The following is a 27,178-nucleotide window of genomic DNA, read 5'->3' as shown; positions in this document are numbered from 1 at the left end:
CTTTGCCTCCCTTCCCCCTTTTGATTTGTAGGAGCTCTTTAAAGTTGGTAATACTCCTTTGTTGGCTGAATGTGTTGCAGATCCTTCTCTCAGTCTGTAGCTAATTCATCCTTAGGGTTTATGATCTTTTGATATATTTAATTTTTTATTTTAATCTAACCAAATGTGCAGACATGTGTTCTGCATTGTGCTAAATCTTTTACTACTCTGACTTTCTTCTAAAATTTAAAAGTCCTGCTTTTTATATTTACATTTTTAAAGCCACCTAAGATTTGTATGTATATGGTACTTGTTAAAGATTTTAGAAACAATATATTACATCTATAATTAGTTTTCTCCCTTTAATACATGTATTATTTAGACTTACATTTTAAAGTAGATACACTTCAACTAGAATATTTTATTAATTCATAAAGTATATGGTTGTTTGCTAACAACATAATATAGGGTCTTTTACAATTCATGCTTATGTTGCCAATACGTGGTGCTTAGGTAAAAAGTATGAATTCTTTCAAGAGAAACACACCTTTTAAGTAATTCCAAATGTTTATTTTTACCTATTTTTTCTAAAATGCTATTATTCATTATAAAAACTAAGGCTCTTAATTAATTTGACGGAAGCATTTGTACTTATTTTTGTAATTTATTAATCTGTATTCTTTGAAAGTTGAAATCTGTTCAATTTTGATAACCCTTTCAGAGTTCTGATTATAAAAAGCCGGGAGAAATTGACCCTACATCTATAGCAAGTCCCAAAGATCCAGAAGATATTCCAACATTTGATGAATGGAAGAAAAAAGTTATGGAAGTAGAAAAAGAAAAAAGTAAGCAAGCTCTGGGATCCGCCCCTCCTCCTTTTTTTTTTATTTAAGAGGGTAGTTTAAATTTGTTTTTCTCTTTTTAATCACTGGACTAAAACTTACTTTGAATGTTTTTAAGGAAGTAGTATTTTTCTGTTTATAACCCTAATATAAAGAACTCTTAACTCTGACACTTATTCTACAAGGACAAAGAGAAAGTATAGAACTTTCATCCAACTCTATTTGTAGTAAATTATAAGAGTAACAGGCGAACAGGGTGGTGGCAGTGATCCCAAATCTGCGCTGAATGCTTCGGATAATTTAACCCTGGTGGCACAGTGGTTAAAGCTCTCAGCTGCTAATTGAAACCCACCAGCTGCCCCTCAGGAGAAAGATGGGGCAGCCTGCATCCGTAAAGATTTACAGCCTTGGAACCCCTATGGCGCTATTCCGCTCTGTCCTGTAGGGTCGCTGTTAGTTGGAACTGACTTGACAGCAATGGTTTGAGTTTGGGTAAGAGCAGTAGAGAAAATAGAAGCAACAATTTAAAGGCTGTAGTCATTCTGGTTTGTTAAGGGTTTATGACACAGAGCCTTGCACCTCACAATTTTTCTATAATTGAGATGAAAGTCACTGCACTGCCTTTTTATGTTTTAACCCAATGCAATAATTTATAAAAATGCATTTTAAATGATATTAAAACTATTTGTATATAATTATACATAGGTAAATTACCCATGGGTAATCAACAACTAAGTATCCCTGGTGGCTGAACAGTTAAGCACTTGGCTGCTGACTGAAAAGTTGGCTCTTTGAACGCACCAAGCACCTCTGTGCCAGAAAGTCCTGGCGACCTGCTTCTGTAAAGATGAAAAACTAAAAACAAACCCATTGCTGTTGAGTTGATTCTGAATCATAGCAACCCTATATGACAGAGTACAACTGTCACATAGATTTCCCAAGGCTGTAAATCTTTATGGAAACTGACTGCCACATCTTTCTCTCATGGAATGGCTGTTACATTTCGGTTAACAGCTGAGCTGTTAACCTGTTAACCACAGGACAACCAGTGCCTTACCATAAAGATTACAGCCTAGAAAACCCTATGGAGCAGTTCTAGTCTGTAACACATGGGGTTGAGATAGACTCAATGGCACCCAACAACAATAATCAACAATTACTTGGAAAGTTGTACCTTTAGTGGAATAAAATGTATATACGAAAAAGCTTTGATTTTTATGGAAAATCTTCATTTTATGAGTTTATACTACTTGGACATAAATCAAGTAATATGGACTTTTGTAGTTAATTTGTCTATTGGAGGTATTACAAAGTGTTTGAGGTAAAACATTTTGAATTTCTAGCAGATTTTTAAAATATTTTCATAAGCATTAAAGCCTGTCCTTCTCTAGAGGGCACTCTGTTAATTTTGAGATCAGTTGTACTGCTGAGGAAGGATATTTTCAGTTATAATCATCATATAAATGTGTTTATAATAAGATTTGTCTGCAGGTCAGTCTATGCATCCATCTTCTAATGGGGGTCAACAAGCTACCAAAAAGGTACAGAAAAATCGAAACAATTATGCCTCCGTCGAATGTGGTGCCAAAATTTTGGCAGCAAATCCAGAAGCCAAGGTATGTGAGTGTAAACCAATAACTTTATTAAGTACAGGCAGTGGGTTGTTTGCTGGGAGCGCTATTTTAGCATGAGCTATATATTCCTCATTCAATAACAAATGCAGTATTTTGCCTTTAAAGATATTTTCACCTATGACTTCTTAATTTTATTCACATATTACTCCCTGTTTTTTAGCTCTTAAAACCTGTGTGACATTTTAAAAAGGAAATAGTAGAAAATTAGTTTTTCTTCATAGTAACAGACATTGGATTTGATATGTTTTAAGGCTAATTGAGCTCTGCAACTCTACTGGTAAACTTCAACCACTTTAATTTTTTTTTTTCCCCCAAATTGAATGTTTCAAAATCTTAAGTATATATTAAGATCTAAAAATATAGAAATCCTAGAAAGCTTTAGAGTTGAAATATACTATTTATTATTTTTACTTAAGTAATTAATACCCTCCCCCCTTTTTAAATAGAGCACATCTGCTATTCTTATAGAAAATATGGATCTTTATATGTTGAATCCTTGCAGCGCTAAAATTTGGTAAGTAATATAAAAATTAAAAAAGTACATTCTGTATATGTACATATTGTGTTAGACTCTTAGGGTTAGACTGATTGACTCATGTAACCATTCAGTGAGCATTTTTGATTGATTGGTGCCTACACTGTGGTTCCGTACTTAGCTCTTTGGGTACAGAATTGAAGACAGAATGGGTCTCTTTTAAGAAGGTCACAAAAAACAATGACAGATTTGGTCAAACAATTACTGAGTAGAATAAAAAGTACTGTTGAAATGGTATTGATATTATAGGTACAAAGATGATTTATAATTGGGAGAAGGAGATGAGGGAGGGCTTCCAGGAAGAGGTAGCTCTTGAACTGAATCTTGGAGGATTCCTATGGAGTGGCAGATCAGGGGGCCAACGGTATTCAGGAAATATAAGCGTAAGGAGACAGTGTTGAAAAGAGCGTCTTTACTCTGGGCGACTACAGACAGACACAACCCGGAGCTGCTGTTCTAGGCATGGCCTGGAGGAGAATGAAAGTGGAGAGTTAGCTCAGCAATAACCAGGCCTTCAGATACTGTGTATAAACAAACCCAAAAACCAAACCCATGGCCGTCAAGTCGATTCTGATTCATAGCGACCCTATAGGACAGAGTAGAGCTGCTCCATAGGGCTTCCAAAGAGAGCCTGGTGGATTCGAACTATCAACATTTTGGTTAGCAGCCTGAGCTCTTAACCACTGCACTACCATAGCTCCCCAGCTTAAAAAGAAAAACAAAAAAAGAACTTTATGTTAAATGTCATGGAGTGTAGCATTTGTTTTAAATAAGGAGGTGACAAGATCTTACTGGCATTTTAAGACTTGTCCTCAAAGGACGACCTACAGTAAAATACAATTGGAAGCAGGGGAACCAGTTAGAAACCTCTTATCGTAGTCCAGGTGGGAAATGAGGGCTTTACCTAAGACATTGTCAATTAGGATACAGGGAAGAGAAGTATATTTGAAAAATATTGAGCGCAGATAAAGTTGACAGCTCTTGATTAGTAATTGGATTTGAAGGAGAGAATGGCATGTAGGAAACCTTGCAGACTTGTGGCTTCAGTGGCTGTATCTGTGATTCGTCCATTACCTAGGAGTATAGGAAAAGAAACAGATTTATGGGGGGAAATAATGTGTGATATGCCAGCAGTTTTATTAATTACTTGATTTTATTGCTCAAAAGCAGCTGTTTAAAAAAAGCGAAGTAAACCACTGCCATTGTGTTGAGAGAGAGAGATATATATATATGTAATAAAAAAAAAAATACGTTTTAATCCTTAAAAATAATGCTTATTCTTCTCTGAAATAATGCTTACCTTGAAAATACACACACACACATATATATATTTAGGTTTGACTTGAAAATTAACAGAAGACTAAGGATATTAAGGGATAATTTTAAAATCTTAATTTTTGGTCATACCATTTGGTCTGTAAATTGTATTTCAGGATGTTATTATTTGTTCATTTGAGATTATAATCAAAATGCTATTTTTGAAATTTTATTTTTATTCATAAAAGCCTTTATATCAATCAAAAACCAAACCAATTGCTATCGAGTCAATTCTGACTCAGAGCTCTCCTATAGGACAGAGTAGAACTGCTCCATAGGGTTTCCAAGGCTGTAAATCTTTACAGAAGCAGACTGCCACATTTTTCTCCCGCGGAGCGGCTGGCCGGTTCGAACCGCTGACCTTTTCAGTTAGCAGCTGAGCACTTAACCACGGTGCCACCAAGACTCCTTCAAGCCCATATAGTCAATAACAACTCAAGTTTTCATTCTCCAAAATTTTGTATTTCAAGCAAAGATAGGCAGGGATGAAGATACATGAAGCATTCATTTTGTTTATTCTGATTTGCAGAATAAGTGACCGTTTATATGTTAATGTTTCTGCCAGGCGGTATGTATGTACGTATATGTGTATAGATGTGTGTATGTTTACTGTGTATTTTATTTTTTGCATACTTGTGTATGTGTCTTTTTGTAGTGTGATTAACAACCCTCAGAACATCTTTAACTGATTTCACCTGGTTTCAGTAGGTTGCCCTTCCAAGACGACAGCGTCTTGCTGTAGCTTAATAAGTCTTAATATCTGGTGGATCAAGTTTATATACCTCATTTTCTGTCCCTTTGTTTTTTATTTTAAATTTTAGAATCATCCTGTCAAGTTCGACCAAAAAAATCCTGCTGATATTTTTACTGGAATTGTATGGGATTTATATGGAGTCTCTAGATAAATTTTAGGATAATTGACATTTTAGGATATTGAGTTTGCCTATCCATTCATTCATTTGATGTTTATTGAGCACCTGTTAATGTGATGATGCTGGTGCTGGAATGACATTGCTTCACGGATAGACAGATCTCTGTTGCTGTAGAGTTTATATCAATCCCTGACTCTGTCCTATAGGGTCGCTATGAGTCGGAATCGACTTGACGGCAACGGGTTTTTTTTTTTTTCTGATCACTAATGAGATTGAGCATATTTTCATGTCTATTTGCCATTCAGTTTTTCCTCTCCTCTGAAATGCTTGTCTAGCCTTTTCTTTGTTTTCTATTGAGGGGTTTGTCATTTTCTTATGATATAGTAGAAGCCTGGAGATAGAAAACCAAAAGGGACGAACACGCTCGGAGTTTCTCAAACGGAAAGAACTGGGGGAAAAAAAAAATTGGAGCCTCGAGTTGCAATGGCGAAGGATTCTACGGGGAAAATATTAAATGACGCAGGAAGCATCAAAAGAAGATGGAAGGAATACACAGAGTCATTACACCAAAAAGAATTAGCCAACATTCAACCATTCAAGAGGTACCATATGATCAGGAGCCGATGGTACCGAAGGAAGAAGTCCAAGCTGCACTGAAGGCATTGGCGAAAACAAGGCCCCATGAATTGATGGAATATCAATTGAGATGTTTCAACAAACAGATGCAGCACTGGAGGTGCTCACCCGTCTATGCCAAGAAATATGGAAGACAGCTTTCTGGCCAACTGACTGGAAGAGATCCATATTTATGCCTATTCCCAAGAAAGGTGATCCAACCAAATGTGGAAAGTATAGAACAATATCATTAATATCACATACAAGCAAAATTTTGCTGAAGATCATTCAAAAACGGCTCCAGCAGTATATCTACAAGGAACTGCCAGAAATTCAGGCCGGTTTCAGAAGAGGACGTGGAACCAGGGATATCATTGCTGATATCAGATGGATCCCTGCTGAAAGCAGAGAATACCAGCAGGATGTTTACCTGTGTTTTATTGACTATGCAAAGGCATTTGACTGTGTGGATCATAATAAATTCTGGATAACATTGCAAAGAATGGGAATTCCAGAACACTTAATTGTGCTCATGAGGAACCTGTACATAGAGCAAGAGGCAGTTGTTCAGACAGAACAAGGGGATACTGATTGGTTTAAAGTCAGGAAAGGTGTGTGTCAGGGTTATATTCTTTCACCATACCTATTCAATCTCTATGCTGAGCAAATAATCGGAGAAGTTGGACTGTATGAAGAAGAATGGGGCATCAGGATTGGAGGAAGACTCACTAACAACCTGCTTTATGCAGATGACACAACCTTGCTTGCTGAAGGTGAAAAGGACTTAAAGCGCTTACTAATGAAGATCAAAGACCACAGCCTTCAGTATGCATTGCACCTCAACATAAAGAAAACAAAAATCCTCACAACTGGACCAATGAGCAATATCATGATAAATGGAGAAAAGATTGAAGTTGTCAAGGGTTTCATTTTACTTGGATCCACAATCAGTGCCCATGGAAGCAGCAGTCAAGAAATCAAAAGATGCATTGCATTGGGCAAATCTGTTGCAAAGGACCTCTTCAAAGTGTTGAAAAGCAAAGATGTCACCTTGAAGACTAAGGTGCCCCTAACCCAAGCCATGGTATTTTCAGTCGCATCATATGCATGTGAAAGCTGGACAATGAATAAGGAAGACCGAAGAAGAATTCATGCTTTTGAATTATGTTGCTGGAGAATATCGAATATACCGTGGACTGCCAAAAGAATGAACAAATCTGTCTCGGAAGTACAACTAGAATGCTTCTTAGAAGCAAGGATGGCGAGACTGCGTCTTACATACTTTGGACGTGTTATCAGGAGGGATCAGTCCCTGGAGAAGAACGTCATGGTTGGCAAAGTACAGGGTCAGTGGAAAAGAGGAAGTCCTTCAAAGAGGTGGATTGACACAGTGGGTGCAACAGTGAGCTGAAGCGTAACAACAATCGTAAGGATGGCGCAGGACTGGGCAGTGTTTTGTTCTGTTGTATGGGATCGCTTTGAGTCATAACTGACTCGACAGCACCTAACAACAACAACAACTGTAGAAGTCTGGGTGTGATTTAGCAGTTTATCTTGTAGACTGGATTCGGTTTAACAGTTTATCTTAGATACGACCCTCTGGATTGGGGTAATAAATGTTGCATGTGTTTTCTCCAGTTTGTGGATTGTGCTTTCAGTTTTTTCATAGCGTCTTTTGATGACTAGAAACTGTTTTAATATAGGTGAATTTATCTGTCTTATAAAGAGCTGTCTTTGTTGTTGTCGTTAGTGATGGGTCCCTGTCCTGAGGTCATGAAGATATCTTACATTTTCTCTAAAACTTAAAAATTCTGTGCTTCACATACAGGTTTATAATCTCTTTGAAATTATTTTTTATGTGGTCTGCAGGGGGCACTCATTCCCGCCCCCGTTTGTAAAAATTCATCCGATGTTTGTTCAGTAAGTCACACTTTCCCACTCGACAAGGCTGCCCTTCTCACAGAGTTTCACGTGTCAGCATGGGTTTGTTTCTGGACTCTGTGCCATCGGCCAGTGTCTCAGTGCCTGCAGCAGCACCACACTGTCCTTAGCTTTGCGAATCTTCTTTTCTGGAAGGCATGTTTTTGCCCCTTATTTTTCTTCGGGACTGACTTGGCTATTCTCCTGCCTTTACTTTTTCTCATATATTTTAGAGTTACCCTGTTGAGTTCCCCAAATAGCACATTGGGATTTTGACTGGAATTGTATGGAATTGTTAGATGACTATCAGATATTGAGTTTTCTTATCTGTAAATAAGGTAGATTTATTTAAGTTGTCTTTAATGTCTTTTAATAAGATTTTTTAAAAAATTTTCTGTAATGACATGTAGTTTGTTAATTTATTCCTGGGCGGCTTTTTTTTTTTTTTTCTGTAACTGTTGTAAATGATATCTTTTCAAATTTCATTTAGTTTTTTCCTGTGTACAGAGATGCAGTTGATTTCTGTATATGGATCTTATATTCAGCTACCTTAAGGTCTCTTACGAACAATCTGTAGTAGATTCTTTTAGTGTTTCTGTGTAGACAGTTATAGCTTCTCTACAGAGTTTTTTGTATTTCCCTTTGTTAAAAATTTCTAATCCTTATTATTTTCATTTTTTCGCCATAACAGCTTGACTAGGCCCTTGAGAAAATCATTGACTAGAAAACAGTGATAGTAGGTAATCTCATCATATTCTTTAATTTGAAGGCAGTGCTTTTTTTTTTTTTTTTTTTTAATTATGCTTTAAGTGAAAGTTTACAATTCAAGTCAGGTTCTCATACAAAAATGTATACACACATTGTTATGTGACCCTAGTTGCTCTCCCTACAATGTGACGGCACGCTCCTTCTCTCCACCTGTATTTTCTGTGTCCGTTCAACCAGCTCCTGTGTCTCTCTGCCTTCTCATCTCGCCTCGAGACAGGAGCTGCCCACATAGTCTCATGTGTCTACACTCTTCGCCAGTATCATTTTATGTCATAGTCCAGTCTAATCTTTATCTTAAGAGTTGGCTTTGAGAATGCTTTTAGTTTGGGGCTAACAGAGAGTCCGGGGACCATGACCTCTGGGGCTTCTCCAGTCTCAGTCAGACCATTAAGTCTTTTACTAGAATTTGAAGTTTGCATGCCACTGTTCTCCTGCTCCATCAGGGATTCTCGGTTGTGTTCCCTGTCAGGCCAGTTTGGTGGTAGCTGGGTACCATCTGGTTCTTCCAGTTTCAGGCTGATGGAGTCTCTGGTTTATGTGGCCCTTTCTGTCTCCTAGGCTCATATTTTCCTTGTGTCTTTGGTGTTCTTCATTCTCCTTTACTCCAGGTGGGTTGAGACCAATTGATAGCTTTTAAGACCCCAGACGCCACCCACCAAAGTGGGATACAGAACGATTTCTTAATATACTTTATTATGCCAGTTGACCTAGATGTCCCCTGAAACCATGGTCCCCAGACTCCTGCCCCTGCTCCCCTGTCCTCCGAAGTGTTTGGTTGTATTCAGGAAATTTCTTAGCTTTTGATTTAATCCAGTTGTGCTGACTTCCCCAGTATTGTGTGTTGTCCTTCCCTTCACCTAAAACAATTCTTGTCTACTGTCTAATTAGTGAATACCTCCTCTCCCTCCCTCCCCACCCTCATAACCATGAAAGAATGTTTTCTTCTGTGTTGAGACCTTTTCTTGAGTTCTTATATTAGTAGTCTCATGCAATGTTTGTCCTTTTGCAACTGACTAATTTCACTGAGCATAATGCCTTCCAGATTCCTCCATGTTTTACGGATTCATTGTTCTTTTATCGTTGCATAGTGTTCCATTGTGTGAATGTATCATAATTTGTTTATCCATTCATCTGTTGATGGGCACCTTGGTTGTTTCCATCTTTTTGCTATTGTAAACAGTACTGCAGTGAACATGGGTGTGCATAGGTATATTTGTGTGAGGGCTCTTTCTTCTGTAGGATATATTCTACGGAGTGGGATAATGGATCGTATGGTAGTTCTTTTGCTTTTTAAGGAAGCACCATATCGATTTCCAAAGTGGTTGTACCATTTTACACTTCCACCAGCAGTGTAGAAGTGTTCCAGTCTCTCTACAACCTCTCCAACATTGATTTTTTTGTGTTTTTTGAGTTAATGTCAGCCTTGTTGAGGTGAGATGGTATCTCATTGTAGTTTTGATTTGGGTTTCTCTAATGGCTAATGATCATGTGTCTCTTAGCTTCCTGAATGTCTTCTTTGGTGAAGTGTCTGTTCATATCCTTTGCCCATTTTTTTAAATTGGGTTGTCTTTTGGTTGTTGAGGTTTTGCAATATCTTACAGATTTTAGAGATTAGATGCTGATGGGATTTGTCGTAGCCAAAAATTTTTTCCCACTCTGTAGGCGGGTTTTTTTACTCTTTTGGTGAAGTCTTTGGATGAGCATAAGTGTTTGATTTTTAGGAGCTCCCAGTTATCTAGTTTCTCTTCTGGTGTTTCAGCATTGTTAGTAATGCTTTGTATATTGTTTATGCCATGTATTAGGGCTTCTAGTGTTGTGCCTGTTTTTTTCTTCCATGATCTCTGTTGTTTTAGAGTTTATATTTAGGTCTTTGATCCATTTGGAATTAGTTTTTGTGCATGGCATGAGGTATGGGTCTTGTTTCATTTTTTTGCAGATGGATATCCATTTATGCCAGCACCATTTGTTAAAGAGACTGTCTTTTCCCCATTTAACAGACTTTGGGGCTTTGTGGAATATCAGCTGTTCCTAGGTGAATGAATTTATGTCTGGACTCTCAGTTCTGTTCCATTGGTCTATGTATCTGTTGTTGTACCAGTACCAGGCTTTTTTGACTACTGTGGTGGTATGATATGTTCTAAGATCAGGTAGTGTGAGTCCTCCTCCTTTGTTCTTCTTTTTCAGTAATGCTTTACTTATCCAGGGCCTCTTCCCTTTCCATATGAAGTTGGTGATTTGTTTCTCCATCTCATTAGAAAATGCCATTGGAATTTGGATCAGGATTGCATTGTATCTTTAGATCACTTTGGGTAGAATAGACATTTTTGCAGTATTGAGTCTTCTATCCATGAGCAAGGTATGTTTTCCCACTTATGTTTTCCCCTTTTTGGTTTCTTGCAGTAGTGTCTTGTAGTTTTCTTTGTATAGATCTTTTATGTCTCTGATTAGATCTATTCCTAAGTATTTTATCTTCTAGGGGGCCATTGTGAATGGTGTTGATTTGGTGATTTCCTCTTTGATGTTCTCTTTGTTGGTGTAGGGGAATCCAACTGATTTTTGTATGTTTAGCTTGTATCCTGATAATTTGCTGAAATCTTCTATTAGTTCCAGTAGTTTTCTTTAGGGCTTTCTGTGTATAAGATCATATCATCTGCAAATAGAGATACTTTTACTTCTTCCTTACCAGTTTGGATGCCCTTTATTTCACTTTCTAGCTGAATTGCTCTGGCTAGGACGTCTAGCACAATGTTGAATAAGAGTGGTTATAAGAGGAATCCTTGTCTGGTTCCCGTTCTCAAGGGCAGTGCTTTCAGACTCTCTCCATTTAGGATAATGTTGGCTGTTGGCTTCGTGTAAATGTCCTTTATTATACTGAGGAGTTTCCCTTCTCTTCCTATTTTGCTGAGAGTTTTTATCATGAATGGGTGTTGGACTTTGTCAAATGCCTTTTCTGCATCAATTGATAAGATCATGTGCTTCTTGTCTTTTGTTTTATTTATGAGATGGATTACATTAATTGTTTTTCTAATGTTGAACCATCCCTGCATACCAGGTATGAATCCCACTTGGTCATGGTGAATTATTTTTTTGATATGTTGTTGAATTCTGTTGGCTAGAATTTTGTTGAGGATTTTTGTGTCTATGTTCATGAGGGATATTGGTTTGTAATTTTCTTTTTTTGTGGTGTTTTCACCTGGTTTTGGTATCAGGGATATGCTGGCTTCATAGAATGAGTTTGGAGTGATCTGAAATACCTTCATTAATAGTGATGTTAACTCTTCTCTGAAAGTCTGGTAGAATTCTCCAGTGAAGCCGTCAGGGCCAGGCTTATTTTTTTTTGTTGGAAGTTTTTTAATTACCTTTCGATCTCTTCTTTTGTTATAGGTTTATCTAGTTGTTCTATCTCTGTTTGTGTTAATTTAGGTAGGTAGGGTGTTTCTAAAAATTTGTCCATTTCCTCTAGGTTTTCAAATTTGTTAAGAGTTTAATTTTTCATTGTATTCTGTTATGATTCTTTTAATTTCAGTTGGGTCTGTTATGATATCACCCATCTCATTTCTTCCTTGGGTTATTTGCTTCCTCTCCTGTTTTTCTTTTGTTATTTTGACCAGTGGTTTATAGATTTTGTTGATCTTTTTAAAGAACCAGCTTTTGGTCTTTCTAACTCTTTCAATTGTTTTCCTGTTCTCTAATTCATTTAATTCTGCTCTAAATTTTATTATTTGCTTTCTTCTGGTGTCCCAAGGCTTCTTTTGCTGCTTCTTTGTGTTTGTTCAAGTTATTGGGGTAATTCTTTGATTTTGGCCCTTTCTTTTTGGATATGTGCATTTATTGCTGTAAATTGACCTCTGAGCACTGCTTTTGCTGCATCCCAAAGGTTCTGGTAGGAAGTGTTTTCATTCTCATTTGATTATATGAGTTTCTTTATTCCATTCTTAATTTCTTCTGTAACCCAGTAGTTTTTGAGCAAAGTATTGTTAAGTTTCCATGTGTTTGATTTTTTTTCCTTACCTTTTCTGTTACTGATTTCTACTTTTATGGCTTTATGGTCAGAAAATGTGCTTTGTAATATTTTGATGTTTTGGATTCTGTTAAGGCTTGCTTTATGACCTAATATGTGGTCTGTTCTGGAGAAAGTTCCATGTGCATTGGAAAAGAAAATATAGTTGTCTGCCGTTGGGTGGAGTGTTCTGTATATGTCTATATGGTCAAATTGGCTGATTGTAGCATTTAGATCTTCTTTGTCTTTATTGAGCTTCTTTCTGGATGTTGTGTCCTTCACCGAAAGTGCTGTGTTGACGTTTCCTACTACTATCGTAGAGCTGTCTGTCTCTCATTTTAATGCTGTTAGAGTTTATGTATTTTGAAGCCGTGTTATTGGGTGTGTAAATATTTATAATGGTTATAGCCTCCTGTGTAAGTGTCCTTCCTTATCCTTTGTGGTAGATTTTACTTTAATGTGTGTGTATTTTGTCAAATTAATATTGTCACTGCTGTTTTTTGATTATTGTTTCCTTGATATTTATTTTTTCCATCCTTTGAGTTTTAGTTTGTGTCTTTAAGTCTAAGGTGTGTCTCTTGTAGGGAGCATATAGATGTATTGTGTTTTTTTAATCCATTCTGCCACTCTGTTTCTTTATTGATGCATTTAGTCCAGTTATATTCAGCATAATTGTGGATAGGTATGAGTTTAGTGCTGTCATTTTGATGTGTTTGTTTGTGTGTGTTGTTGACAGTTTCTTTTTTCCAGTTAATTTTCTGTGCTGAGTTGTTTTTCTTTATATATGTTGTCTCTTCCTCTTTTTCATTGTTGTTTCTTTTCTATTTGCTGAGTCTTTATGTTTTTCCTGTTTTTTATTTTGATATGTAGTATTGTCAGTTTCCTTTGTGGTTACCTTGATATTTGCCTCTGTTTTTCTAAGTTTAAACCAAACTTTTATTTCTTTATATTGCCTTGACTTCTCTGTATGAAAGATCTATGACTGCATTTTTTAGTCTCACGTTTTTGATTTTATGTTGTCATCTTTTACATAATGACGTCTCTGTTCCCCTGTTTTAAGCGTTTTAGCCTTGACTTATTTTTGTGGTTTCCGTATCTGGGTTGATATCTGGTTGCTCTGTCTTGTGTTCTAGTCTTGGTTTGTTATCTGCTGTTGCTGAGTTTCTAACCAGTGGACTCACTTTAGTATTTTTTGTAATTTTGGTTTGTTTTTTTGCAGATTTTCTAAACTTCTGTTTATTTGGAAATGTCCTAATTTTGCCATCATATTAGAGAGACAGTTTTGCTGGATATATAATTCTTGGCTGGCATTTTTTTTTCCATCAAGGCTTTATATATGTCATCCCTTTACCTTCTTGCCTGCATGGCTTCTGCTGAGTAATCAGAGCTTAGTCTTACTGACTTTCCTTTGCGGGTGACTTTTTGTTTATCCCTAGCTGCTCTTAAAATTCTTTATCTTTTGTTTTGGCAAGTGTGATTATAATATGTTGTGGTGACTTTGGGATCTACCTTATGTTTGATGAGCATCTTGGATAGATATTTTCTCATGTTTCACGATGTCAGGGACATTTTCTGCCAACAAATCGTCAACAGTTCTCTCTGTGTTTTCTGTTATCCCCCACCCTCCCATGCCCCCGTTCTGGTACTGCAGTCACTCGTAGGTTATTCCTCTTGATAGAGTTCCACATAATTCTTAGGGTTTCTTCATTTTTTAAAACTCTTTTATCTCATTTTTCCTCTGATATGTTGGTGCCAAGTGCTTTATCTTCAATCTCCCTAATTCTGACTTATATTTCCTTAATTCTGCTCCTGTGACTTTCTGTTGAGTTTTCTAATTCTGAAATTTTATTGTTAACCTACTGAATTTCTGTTTGCTGTCTCTCTGTGGATTCTTGCAGCCTATTAAATTGTCATTATGCTCTTCTCTAATCTTCATAAGTTCCTCTGTTGGTTTGTCTGTGTGCTGGTTGGCTTGTTCTGTGTTTTACATGAACTCCTTCCTGATTTGTGAAGAGTTCTGTATATTAATTTTTTGTATTCTACCTCTGGTAGTTCCAGGAAGTTCTCTTCATCCAGAGTATTTCTTGAGTCTTTGTTCTGTGAGCTTGCTGAAGCCAGCATCATCTGCCTCTTTATGTGATTTGATATTGACTGTTTTTACTGGGTTGTTTCCAAGCCATTAATAAGTTATTGTATTTACTTATTTTATGTTTGCTTACTGTGTCCTAGCTTCTTGTTTTGTTTTGTTATGCCCAAATAGGCTTCTTGAGTGAGCTAGTTTGGTTATTGGCGCCTTTGAATCTCTCATGTCCTGTGACTAGGTGGTTAGAGCTCTTAGTAGGTATATGAGCCCAGGAGTCTGTTTGCTTTTGTTTTATCGATTTAGCTCAGGTTTCAAGGTAGTTGGTCACCAAGTGTGTGGTGCAGGCTCTCACCTACAGTCTTAAACAAGCAGGGGTGATTGGAATAGGCACAGGTATCTGGCTGCAGTAGGGGATGACACGCTGAGCAAGGCAGGAGGTAGAGGATGACAACTGGCCCTGAGTGTCTGAGGAAAACGTGTCCATGTTACATAGAGCACATATGTGGGTGGGTTTTGTAGCTGGACCATGGCGCTCAGTGCTTTTGGTTGTAAACCCTCCTTGGACCCCTGTCAAGGGTAGCTAGGTGGCATGGGTGAAGCCACCAGTCCCCTGGCCCCTGATGTGGGTAGTTGAGGACCCTGCTTAATAGCAGAGTGATGTCAAATGTCGTGAATCTGCCTTTCCACCTTATAACTGAAACAGTTGAAGTTAGACTTCAGGTGTTTACACTGTTGTACTGTGCTAGTGAGGGCCTGTGCTGTTGAAATGGGCCCACACAAGTCTATGCAAGGGTGAGAGGCAATGTCCATGGACCACTTATGGCTGTGCTTAGGCAAAGGAGCTGTTTCTTTCCTGAGTTCCCTGCTTGGGGTAGCTGGCGGATTATTTTTTCCCCGTTTGTTAATTTTTTCCTTCTTTCAGGCCAGGAGGATGGCTGAGGACGCGTGACAGGTCTTACTTCAAGCCCAGGGAAAATGGCTATCACTGAAGCTGGCTCAGGATTTGGTGTAGAGCAGGGAGGGGTCAGTAAAATGGGAGAGAGTTTTTTCCCAAAGGGGTGTCTTTTGGCCTGTGCGGTAGATTAGACATAAGTGCTTAATCTATTGCCCAGAGAGTGCTTTTCACTGATCCTGGAGGCGTGAGTGAACTCTCCGGTGCTTGGTCTCTTCCAATGTGGAAAATGTGTCCCAAATGCCACTGGTTGTCTCATCATGCTCTCACCAGTGGAATCGGCTTTCAGGATGCCGGCTTCTGCCAGGTCAGGTCTGGCAGCTCCTTGTTGCTTCTGAACTATCCTTCCCTCCCCTTGCCGCTCAGTCTGATTTACTTGTTTTTTCAGGTTTCTGTTATAAGAGGGATCACTGAAAGCATCTGACTACTCTGCTGCCTTGGCCCCACCTTCAAAGGCAGTGCTTTTGAACTTGAACCATTAAATGTATGGTTTGGCATAGATTTTTTATTCTTTATTAGGTTAACAAAGTTCCCTATTGCTGGTTTGTCGAGGATTTATTGTTTGATTTTTTTAAATCAGTTTATCAAATGCCGTTTGTGTATCTTTTGATTATTTGCTTTTCCTCTTTTTAATTTTTTTTCTTTTTAATTTATTAATATGAGGAATCACATTTATAGATTATCAAATGATATGTCATTCTTGAATTCCTGGGATAAATACGAACTTGGTGATGATCATTTTTATTTGGTTTGCTGAAGTTTTTAGGATCTTTATTGAGATTTGTGTAACTTTCTTTTTGGGTTTGGTTGGTTTATGTGTTGTTTTGCTATTAAATCTATACTATCCTTAGACAATGAGTTGGATAACGTACCTCCTTTTCCTGTATTCTGGAAGAGTTTGTGCAAGGGTAGACGGATATAAGTCTGGCGTCACTACTCATTGACTAAATGACTATTAGGACTTCTGATTGTGTTTCCTTAACAGACCAAATAACTGTGGCTTTAAATAAGAAGCAGTTTAATTTTCCCTGATGTAAGAGTCTGAGCTGGTAGGTGAAAGCAGGGTATAGGTCTGCTGTGTAACACTGAGCAGGTCAAAGGGCCCACACATCCCCATCCTGTTTCTCTGCCATCCCCTGAGGTGGTGCCCTGCCTGCATTACGGAGATGATTTATTCCTGCCATGTACTTATTCCAGCTTGTACGGTGGGAGTAAGCAAACAGAGGGCTAGCAGCTTCCTTTGAAGGCCTTGACCTGGAAGGTGCACTTCTGCCCACATCTTATCTCCCAAAACTAAGCAACATGGCCAAGGTTGAGAAATACAGTCTTTGACGGGTGTCTATATGCACAACTTGAGGGTTCTGTTACTAAAAAGAAGAAAGGAAGAATGTGGGGTAGGCAGTTAGTAAGGATTTATTGAATGATTCTATAAAGTGGAGATAATATTCCTTGCGGTTATGAGAATTAAATAAAAGCATGGATGGGCATCACTAAAATGGCATCTGACCCAGAGTAAGCATTCGGCAGTTATTAGTTTGCCTCTCATTCTGAACCTGTCTGAAACCTGACTGTTTTATACTGTCTTCTGGAACATGGTTCTTCTTTAGCCAAGGTTAAACACAATGTTATTTTTAATGCTTTTAGACTTATTTAACATTTAATTGCTTTAAATCTCATTTGGTGTAATAATTAATTAAACACTGATTAAAGTGCTAGGTGTCATGCAAGTTGTTTTTTTTTTTTCCCCCAAATGCCATCTTACATACAGTTTTATTTTATACACGTGGAACCATATTTTTAATTTATTTTTGTGAGCAGAAGTTATTTTGTGGCATCTTTCCATTTCAATAAATATAAGTCTCTAGATCATTTTTTAATAACAGCTTTATTGAAGTATGATTGACATACAATAAAGTGCTCATGCAGTAAACTGCAACATGTCAAAGTGTACAATTTAAATGTAGACACAAGGGTAGACGTCCGGAGCCACTTGTCCTTCAGGTAAAATTCTGAAGGTGTTTTGCTGACTCAGAGGCTGTGGTGCCTTTTAAAGATGACACATATGCCAAACTGTCCTTGAGCGTAGTCGATTTACACTATCACTGGCTGTTCCAGTGAGACCATTCCTTCTCCAAGAATGAGCTTTGTCATTAAAAAGTCATCTTTTTAGTATGATGGGGCAAAATGGATTTCTTTTTTCTTCCTACTAATGATATGCTATGAAGATACTTAAAGGAAGGTATTCCCTGTGGATAACTCAGGCTGGAAATAGTCTTTCCTTACATTTTAATGAGTAACTTTTAACAGAAGTCTAGGTTATGCATACTATTCAATGTCATGTTTAATACAAACTAATTTTAGTTGGTTGATCTAAATAATTGTCTTGTGTTCTTTTTGAAGGTTTGTTATTGAACTATGTGAACCAATTCAAGTAAAACAGCTTGATATTGCAAATTATGAATTATTTTCTTCTACTCCTAAAGACTTTCTGGTTTCTATCAGTGACAGGTAAATTCTAAATCTCATTTCTATAGGATCTGTGTTTGATTTCCAGAATAAAAATTTTAAAAATGGGGCTCTCTTAGCTTTAGTCATTTTATTTTTTCTTTTAATGTATCAGTTTATAATAGTGGTAACAGTACTACTGTAGGGTAGGCACTTGTTAAACATCTTACTTTCATTAACTCATACAATGCTTATAACGGCCAGGTGGAATTATTTCCCTATAGGGCGAGGAAGCAGACAAGGAGAGGTTAAGTAGCCTATCCAGGTCACATAACTACTGAGTGGAAGAGCCAAAATTCAAATCTAGACCTGTGTGACTTCTAAGCCCTTATTTTTAATCATTTTCTCTGTTGTATCTAAATATTTCATTAAAAAGTTATTAAGAATATATATGTGCAAACAAGGGCTTCATTTTATATCCTGAGGTACATTTTTGTTAAAATAGATTTTAAAGCCTTTTTTGTGTATACGTGTGTGACAAAGGAAATATACATTGTAAAGAATTTGGAAGAGAACCCCAATCCCACTGACCAAAGATTACCATTGTTCTCGTTTTGATATAGTCCTTTTAGCATTTCCTATGTGTTTATTTACTGATTTTACAAGAAATTATTTAGTTTTTACTTCTTACACCCTGAGAATGTCCGTTTGTTTTCATCACACATTTATGAGTACTTAATATTTTTCCCCAACAGAGATGTTTATTCATTCCACAAGTACTTTCTGAGTGCCCACAATAACCATGCAGGACATCATTATTCTCCTATCACTCATCATTAAGAGTTTTTCCAGCATGTGTCCTCTCTCATCCCACACGCAGCATTGCCTGTATTCAGTTTCTGAAATCAATTCTCAAGATGCTTTTGAGAATTCCGTCCCTTTTTCTGCCACTAGCCTTCCTCAGATTGCTTTTCTCTAAGCTGCAGTTTTCCTATGTGCCAAATAGCCATACCGAGCTCTGACATACAATGTCTATTTTAAATATGATAAGAGAGCTCATTATTTTGAGGGGTTCCTTAAATGCTGCAGTAAACAAAAATAATACTTTCATGCTTTAATATCAGATTTCCTTTTAAAAGGTAACAGCTATAAAGGCCTGTCAAATTCAGATAGGATGGTAAAGGCTTATTTTCTGTTTCTTTTTCCATGTACTCGTCAGTATGTGAAGAGTCATACTTCCTTTTGCCAAGACAGTCTCTTGGCTCTTTTCTGTTTAAAACCTCCAGCTCACTTGGAAGCCCTGCAGACACCAAGAGGTGGCTCTGGTCCTGCTTTGGCTTCTCCATGTACTCCCTTTTAGTTGGTAGTGGTGTGATTTTTCAAGGTCCTCCTTCCCGGTAGAGAGAAACCTGTCAGTGTTTAGTTGGGGGAACAAAAAGCATTTATTTAACTCAAGGACCTGTCATACTTAAACTGTGTTAGATCAATATGTTTGTCTGGAAGGGAAAAAATATATACAGAATATATTTTGAAGATGTGATGGAACTCAGTATATGGTTTATGATTTTAAAAAAAGAATATATCTGTCTTATGTTTTCTAGATATCCCATAAATAAATGGATTAAGTTGGGTACTTTCCATGGTAGAGATGAGAGGAATGTCCAGAGTTTCCCTTTAGATGAACAGATGTATGCAAAATATGTGAAGGTAATGTTTGCACATGCAGGACTGTGTTGTCTAATGGGTACATACCTACCATTCATCCCTTTCTAAGTCAGAGCAGCCAAGAGGAGATGTACTGGCATGTTCCATTTGCTAAGATAGTTCTTACCTGGATATGTTATTTTATGAGACATGTATTAATACAGTCCCTTTTTAATCATTGGAAACCTGGTCCAGTTTTTTTGTATTTGTGGCTCTGATGAAATTCCAAATTATTACTCTTAGTTTTTTTTTTTTTTGAGTCTTTTTATGTCAGATGTCATCTTCATAGTATTGTATTTCTATTTTAAAACCTAAGTCATTGTTAATCACTAAAATCTTTAAAACAGGTCTGATTTCTTATCTTATTAGAATATGATTCTTGGATAGTTTAATATCTAATCATTTGGCATTATCATCAGTAGGCTTTTGCCCTTTCTTTGTATAATCAAGTGAAATATTCTGTGTTAAAATACCAGGTCCAAATAAAATAAACTTTTAGACACTTATATTCCGTATTCCCTTCTGCTTCCTCCATCAGCAAATTAAGTAGAATTATAGCTCTTGAGTTGGATTTAGACAAAATAGAAAAAGTTCCTACACCCCTCCCCTCTTTTCCTTAAAATAATAGCAATATCTTAAAGTACCATTGTGTTAACAGTAAGACCATTTTGAATGGCAGCAGCTCTATCTGTCTTCTTTTTCTTCTTTAAATATGAGGACTCACAGCTATCTAATTGTCTTCTGGGATTTTACTGTCTGTATCTTTTTAAAGCATGTACTAATCTGGTTTTTATAAATGGATAAACTTGTAGTATTCCTAGTCTAAGTATAAAAATGCTAAATTATATTTTAAAAATACAGTTGATATTCTCAGTTAATGATTCAACAGTGTTCAGAAAAACGGAGAGATGTGTTCAGTTTCTTTTTAAGTGAGACTGAAAATTATGTAATGACCTTTCATGTGGAGAGAGCACAGTTTCTGTCCTGTGAGAAAAAAAATGTTAAAAATTGTTTGCCAGGTGATACAGTTGTATTTAATTTTACAATTAAGATAGTTCACACATTATGAAATAGTTCTGAGAATCATTCTTTGTACTGTCTACTTGGTTAATACTGGAAGAATGTTTTATCGGTGGCGTATAAAATGCTGTATCAAAATCCCCTACCTTGTGCCTTTTATGCTGGGAGGCTGTAGAGCTTTTTGGTGTTGATTGGTTTTATAAAAACCCCTCTTTGTACAATTGAGTCTAAACAAAAAAAAAATTTACTTCTGATTCTCATTTTATATTGATAAATTTAATATACTTCTACCTGGATTTTTCTTATCCCAGAAGAACTAAACCCTAAGTCTACAAACTACTTTTTAATACCTTATGTTTTAAGTAGATCGATATTATATATCTTTTAACTTTGTAGGTTATATACTTGAAGTAACATACCGTATCAAAAAATTCATGCTATCCCTGAAACAGCTTATATACAATATTGTACAAGTATAAATGTTTCACATTATGCTAATTTTTATCAATGTGTATATACACATTATGCTAATTTTTATCAATGTGTATATACACATTATGCTAATTTTTATCAATGTGTATATACATAGATGTATATCCATATACTTATCAATAAATTCATATGTATGTATATACATGATTAAAAAACCCATTGTGGTCGAGTCAATGCTGACTCATAACTACCCTATAGGACAGAGTAAAAGTGCCCCATAGAGTTCTCTAGGAGCGCCTGGTGGATTCAAACTGCCAACCTTTTAGTTAGGAGCCAAATTCTTCAACCACTATGCCACTAGGGTTTCCACATACATGATACATGCCTATAATATTTAAAGTAACATAAGACACACGTTATTTCTTTTTTGGGGGGCACTAAAGTTTTTTTTTTTTTTTAAAGTTACGAAGTTATTAGAGGTTATTTCTGGGTACTGTTAATTAAAATTGGTTTTAGAAGTACTTTAGTATTTATCAGATATATAAAATACTAGCAATGAATTAAAGGTCATTTGACTTAATAACTTTAGCCTCCCCCCAGAAAAAAGAAATACTTGTCATTAAGACAATTCTGACTCATAGTGACCCTACAAGACAGAGAAGAGCTGCCCCATCGGGTTTCCCAGGCTGAAGTCTTTATGGGAGCAGACTGCCACAACTTTACCCCGCGAAGCACCTGGTGGGTTAAAACTGCCAACCTTTCAGTTAGGAGCCGAGTGTTTTAACCACTGCGCCACCAGGCTCCTTCAGGAACTTGAAAGCTAATTTATTTCAATATGGTTATTAGATTTTGCCTTCTGCTTGTGATGGTAAAAACTTGAATCAATGCTTTGATTTCTGCAAAGACTTAAGAATATTACAGTGTTATCCATCACTGTACGTTGCTTTCTATAATTGTGCGATATAATTTTAAAATATTGAAAGTTGCTTATGGCATGTTATCCAAACTTTTGAGCTGACTTTCTTTTCCTTTCTCTTGCTTCAGATGTTCATCAAGTACATAAAGGTTAGCACCCTTCTCTTTGGCAATGTTGACTAGCGGGGCGTGGCACGTTAGCGCCTGGGGAGAAGGCAAAATGACAGCCCTTGCTTTTTGGGGAATTGAGGACTTCAGTTTTAGAGACGCCACACTGAAAAAGACTTGACGTATCGCCTTAAGTAATCTCGGGTGTACAGTGTTGGCTTTCCATTTCACGCGCTTTTATTCTTTAGGTGGAGTTTATATCACATTTTGGATCCGAACACTTTTGTCCATTAAGCCTTATAAGGTAATACAGAGCAAAATATATTTACTGAATGGTATTTAAAAATGAGTATGTGAAAATTCCAATATGTTTAAAATGAAGAAATACTTTTCTTATGCCGTAGAAATAAAGCTGTTAAACCATTTTTTGTCTTGAATGCATTTTAGAGAAATGTCAAAATTTCTTCTGTTAAGAAAGAATAACCGTTTTATGTGCTTAGTGTGCTTACTACTTTGCTAAGATACAGAAATATTTTAGAGTGATATAAAAACTTGGTCATTGTATTTTTAAGTACCTCAAAGATTAATTTTACACTTTAATATAAACAGTGGATGACTGCAATATAAGGATCAGTCATTATTTTGGAATCCAAAAACTAAATGTGCCCCAAAACATGACCCAAGTGTTTTATCATTTAGTGTGAAAAGAGGAATTCTGTTTCGATTGGAAAGTCTTAAATGAAATTATTGTTAATAGGGTATTTGGTACTAGCATGGTGGAAGAATATGAGGAGATTGCTGATTCCCAGTATCAGTCGGAACGTCAAGAACTATTTGATGAGGACTATGGTAAGTAAAAGGAGCCCTGGCAGCAGTGGTTAAAAGGCTCGGCTGCTAGCCAGAAGGTCAGCGGTTCAAACCCACCAGCCGCTCTGTGGGAGAAAGGCGTGGCAGTCTGCTTCAGTAAAGATTTACAGCCTGGGAAACCCTATGGGGCAGTTCTACTCTGTCTTGTGGGGTTGTTATGAGTCAGAATTGACTTAACAGCAGTGGTTTTTTTTTTTTTTGGTTCCTGGTAAGTAACTTTAAAACAGGTGACTATTATGTAAGTCTTTTGCTTTTTTAATGAATTCTAACATTAATGGGTGAGTATATGTCATTTAAAAAATCAGTGTGATTATCTCTAGACATTAGTTTGATTTATTGTTTTTAACCCAGCTTTTTCTTAAACCTGTCTTTTAATATGATTCTTTACTTTGTGCATTTAGCTGTGTTCCAAGTTTATCAATCAGTGATTTGTTACTGGGAACCCATTTTCATAGCATTCAGTGCTGTAAAATATGGTTATTTCCTTATGCCAGGCTTAAAAGCCTGTTAACTCATACAAGTAACTGAAATCAAGAGAATTGAGCATTAATTCCTTTGCTTTGCCCTGAACCTAAGAACAAGCTCATTGAGGGCTGAGACTTTCAGAAAATCCTGTGAGTGTGAAGGTGTAGGGGAAGATTTTACAACACTCTCCATTTCTGCTTTATCAGGTCTTTATTTTAAGATGTCTTATTTTGGTTTTGACCAATCTAAATTTTCCCTAACCTAGTTTTCCCATCAGTGTGAAACCATTTGCTAGAGGTTGGTAAAATGCATTGAAAGCTTGAATATATACGTCATGTAATGTGTTTAAAGTTTTGGTAAGCAGCAGGATTCTTTTCCTTGATTTACATCTTTCTGTTAAATGGCTTCTGCATCTTATTGTCTCTTTGTGAACAAGTTTTAGATGCCTTATTAATATCATAAAATATAAATGCCAGCTGACTTTGAAAGGACATAATTGGATCTTTTAAAGTGTTATTATTGGAGAGCACTCTTAGCATAATTACTTTCATTTTCTGTTTAAACAGATTATCCACTGGATTATAATACTGGGGAGGACAAATCCTCAAAAAATCTTCTTGGTTCTGCTACAAGTAAGTATTTTAGGATGTTTCTGTTATTGGTATTGGGTAGTCTACTATTAAAATGTTTCTAAGCTTTTTCATTTTGACATACATGGGCATCTTGTATAATTTGAAGGTTCCCACTTCCAATCTTGAACATTCATTTGAAATCAGAGATTTTGGAAAATATTTCCATGGAAATAAAATAGGAAGAGAGGATGAAGAGAAAGAGGAGAGGGAAAAATAGAAGCATAGTAAAGGTGGTTTTTCTATTTTAATTAAGCACTCTATTTTTGAGGCAAAATCTGCCTTATAATTAAGAAATGAGGGATATGAATTTACTTGAGGAAAGAATTATAGAAGAGGTCATGGACTCGAAATTGACTTGATGGCACTGGGTTTGGTTTTTGGACTTTTAGACCACATGGGTAGGACCATCTGGGTAATCATACATTGCACGGGAAAGGAGTGTGAATGATAGTTTCAAGGATGGTCTTCATCAGTGCAGCCCTAGCAAGGGAGGATTTGTGAATTTATAGATACAGTTAGCTTTCTATTAAAAAATATAAAGGCCATCTCTATCCATAATAATGAGTAACAAAACAGTAATAGTAATAATAAGAATTTTAGTCTTTGTAAGCAATGACTAGAGGTTTAGTTTGTTGTTATTCCAACTTAGTGTGCAAACCTAGTGGTAGTCTAGGTGAGGAGTCTCTTGGCAAGACCATTACCCACTGGTGCTTTATTTTTAGTCTTAGAGTGTGTGCTTGTATATTTTAATGTGTTTGTTTATTTTTTTGGTTATTCCTGAAGAATGTAAACTTATTGGCAGAGTTTGTCTCTTGATATGGAGATTAATAATTGAATAAAAATAAATTTGTTAATAAGATTGAACACTTGTTGCTTATGCTTTTTCCTTGCTGCTCTTAGTGAACTGAATTGCTTGAAACCCAATCTCACTGTGCACATTGATTTTATAGCTTTGTAAAATGCCTGACCAGTAGTGCATATTCTTCTCCTGGTATTTCATATAGCCACATTATATGGACTTAAGAATCACTTCTCTTTCTTTACATCTTTTCTTCGTTCCCTCTTCCCATTCACAGAGGGCTGTGAATTTCAGTGGACTTCTTAAGGGATGGGAAGAAAAGTGTTAAAAATACCTCTCCGTAAGGAGAATTGTTTTCTGTAACATTTCACTTCCTTACCTATCAGCTCAGTATTTATTGCTGGGCATCTGACTTTTTATATGTTAGTTCTTACTTTTAAATAGGATGCCAGCTACGTAATTGATCATGGTATAAAAACAAGTCCCTTGACTGCCCTCACAGGGAACACAACAGAGAGCCCTTGAGGGACCAGGAAAGCAGTGGGATACAGACCCTAAATTCTCATAAAAAGACCAGACTTAATGGTCTGGCTGAGTCTAGAAGGACCCCGGTGGTCATGGCCCCCAGACCTTCTGTTGGCCCAGGACAGGAACCATTCCCAAAGCCAACTCTTCAGACAGGGATTCGACTGGACAATGGGTTGGAGAGGGATGCTGGTAAGGAGTGAGCTTCTTGGATCAGGTGGACATTTGAGACTATGTTGGCATCTCCTGCCTGGAGGGTAGATGAGAGGGTAGAGGGGGTTAGAAGCTGGCAAAATGGACACGAAAAGAGAGAGTGGAGGGAGAGAGCAGGCTATCTCATTAGGGGGAGAGTAATTGGGAGTATGTAGCAAGGTGTATATAAGTTTTTCTGTGAGAGACTGACTTGATTTGTAAACTTTCACTTAAAGCACAATAAAAATTATTAAAAAAAAAAACCAAGTGCCTTATTCACTGGTGTGAAAGAAATATGCCATTTTATCTATCTGGGTATTAATATTGTTCATGTCCTTAAATTTGTATTAAACAGTTCTGTAAAGTAATAGTCATCTTTCTACCACTTGGGTAGCTGAATAATGCTGAAATGGCTCTGAGAAAGCATCATTTTTTTGATGTCAGAAATAGCCCGAGACTAAAATATCTCCAGCTTCTGGTGGTTACTGAAAAGTAGAGAGCAGTTTAGGGAACTCATGCCTTACCGTACTTTGAGATACAGAAAACCACTGCTGACGTTCTAGGTGTCCTTTTTCTATCTTCTTATGTGATTAATTCCCGTTGTTGTTGTTAGCTGCTGTCACGACTCATGGCGGCCCCATGTACAACAGAATGAAATGTTGCCTAGTCCAGCGCCATCTTCACTATTGTTGGTATGCTTGAGTCCATTGCTGTGGCTACTGTTACGTTGAGTGCCTTCCAATCTAGGGGTCTCATCTTCTGGCACTATGTTGAACAGTATTCTGTTGTGACCCATCGGGTTTTCATTGGCTAATTTTCAGAAGTAGCTCTCCAGACCTTTCTTCCTAATCATTCTTAGTCTAGAAGCATTGCTGAAACTTGTCCACCGTGGATGACCCTTTTGGTATTTAAAATACCAGTGGCATAGCATCCAGCATCACAGAAACCTACAGGCAACCACAGTACAGCAAACTGACAGGTGATGGGATTAACTCCTGTTAAAAAAAAAAACAAAAAAACTCCTAGGCACCTTTAAAAGCCTAGCTGTATTTCAGTGGAGGATATCTCTGTTTGTAATGACTTTTCTGACTAATGTACTATTTTAATTAGACATAGAACATTATTTAGAGCCTACTTTTTAGATCTTTGTCCTTGAAGGTATAATTCTTGGTGACATGTCATTTGTTTCTCTTTTTATGGCTATTGGGAAGAGCAATTCATTTACCTTCCAGTGTTCAAGGTGTCAAAAGAATTTGTATAGTGAGACATGTTGGGTGGAGGGTGTCACCTGAGGCTAAGCATGGGAGACTGGTTTTAAAAGGATCCCTTCCTCTTCAAAGTTTCAGAGAAAGAGAGGCAGTGGGAGCTGAGTAGTAAGAGTTCATCATCATAAAACTTGTAGACATGACCTAACATTGCTGGCCTCTATACCTGTGATCTTTTTTTAGTCTTCTCTGGAGATTCTGAGACTATTTTTGCTCTAGCTACTACCTCCAAGGTGGTATAACTTTAAGAAAGAATAGTTAATAGAGTGGAATCAGGCCAAAGAGCTGATCT

The 27,178-nt window shown here is 36.9% G+C and overlaps 1 protein-coding gene across 5 annotated transcripts in view; it reads left to right on the top strand.

Moving 5' to 3' along the window:
• Positions 1 to 27,178, top strand: part of SUCO (SUN domain containing ossification factor) — a 138,215-nt gene that overhangs the window by 54,448 nt on the left and 56,589 nt on the right. Inside the window, exons 7-15 of one of the 5 annotated variants that reach the window (XM_010594941.3) lie at positions 701 to 824; positions 2,313 to 2,437; positions 2,902 to 2,969; positions 17,918 to 18,025; positions 19,564 to 19,669; positions 22,163 to 22,183; positions 22,390 to 22,445; positions 22,899 to 22,990; positions 24,040 to 24,105. In XM_010594941.3, coding sequence (XP_010593243.1) covers positions 701 to 824; positions 2,313 to 2,437; positions 2,902 to 2,969; positions 17,918 to 18,025; positions 19,564 to 19,669; positions 22,163 to 22,183; positions 22,390 to 22,445; positions 22,899 to 22,990; positions 24,040 to 24,105 — 766 coding nt within the window. Of the gene's footprint in view, positions 1 to 700; positions 825 to 2,300; positions 2,438 to 2,901; positions 2,970 to 8,513; positions 16,002 to 17,917; positions 18,026 to 19,563; positions 19,670 to 22,162; positions 22,184 to 22,389; positions 22,446 to 22,898; positions 22,991 to 24,039; positions 24,106 to 27,178 lie in introns of those variants that run through there. The other 4 variants (XM_010594943.3, XM_010594944.3, XM_010594942.3 and 1 more) reach the window with 4 other exon arrangements.

Source organism: Loxodonta africana, chromosome 3, assembly GCF_030014295.1.
Source record: "Loxodonta africana isolate mLoxAfr1 chromosome 3, mLoxAfr1.hap2, whole genome shotgun sequence".
In the NCBI taxonomy this organism is placed as follows: domain Eukaryota; kingdom Metazoa; phylum Chordata; class Mammalia; order Proboscidea; family Elephantidae; genus Loxodonta; species Loxodonta africana.
Note: the sequence above shows the minus strand (reverse complement) of the source record. Positions and strands in the feature narration are given on the sequence as shown.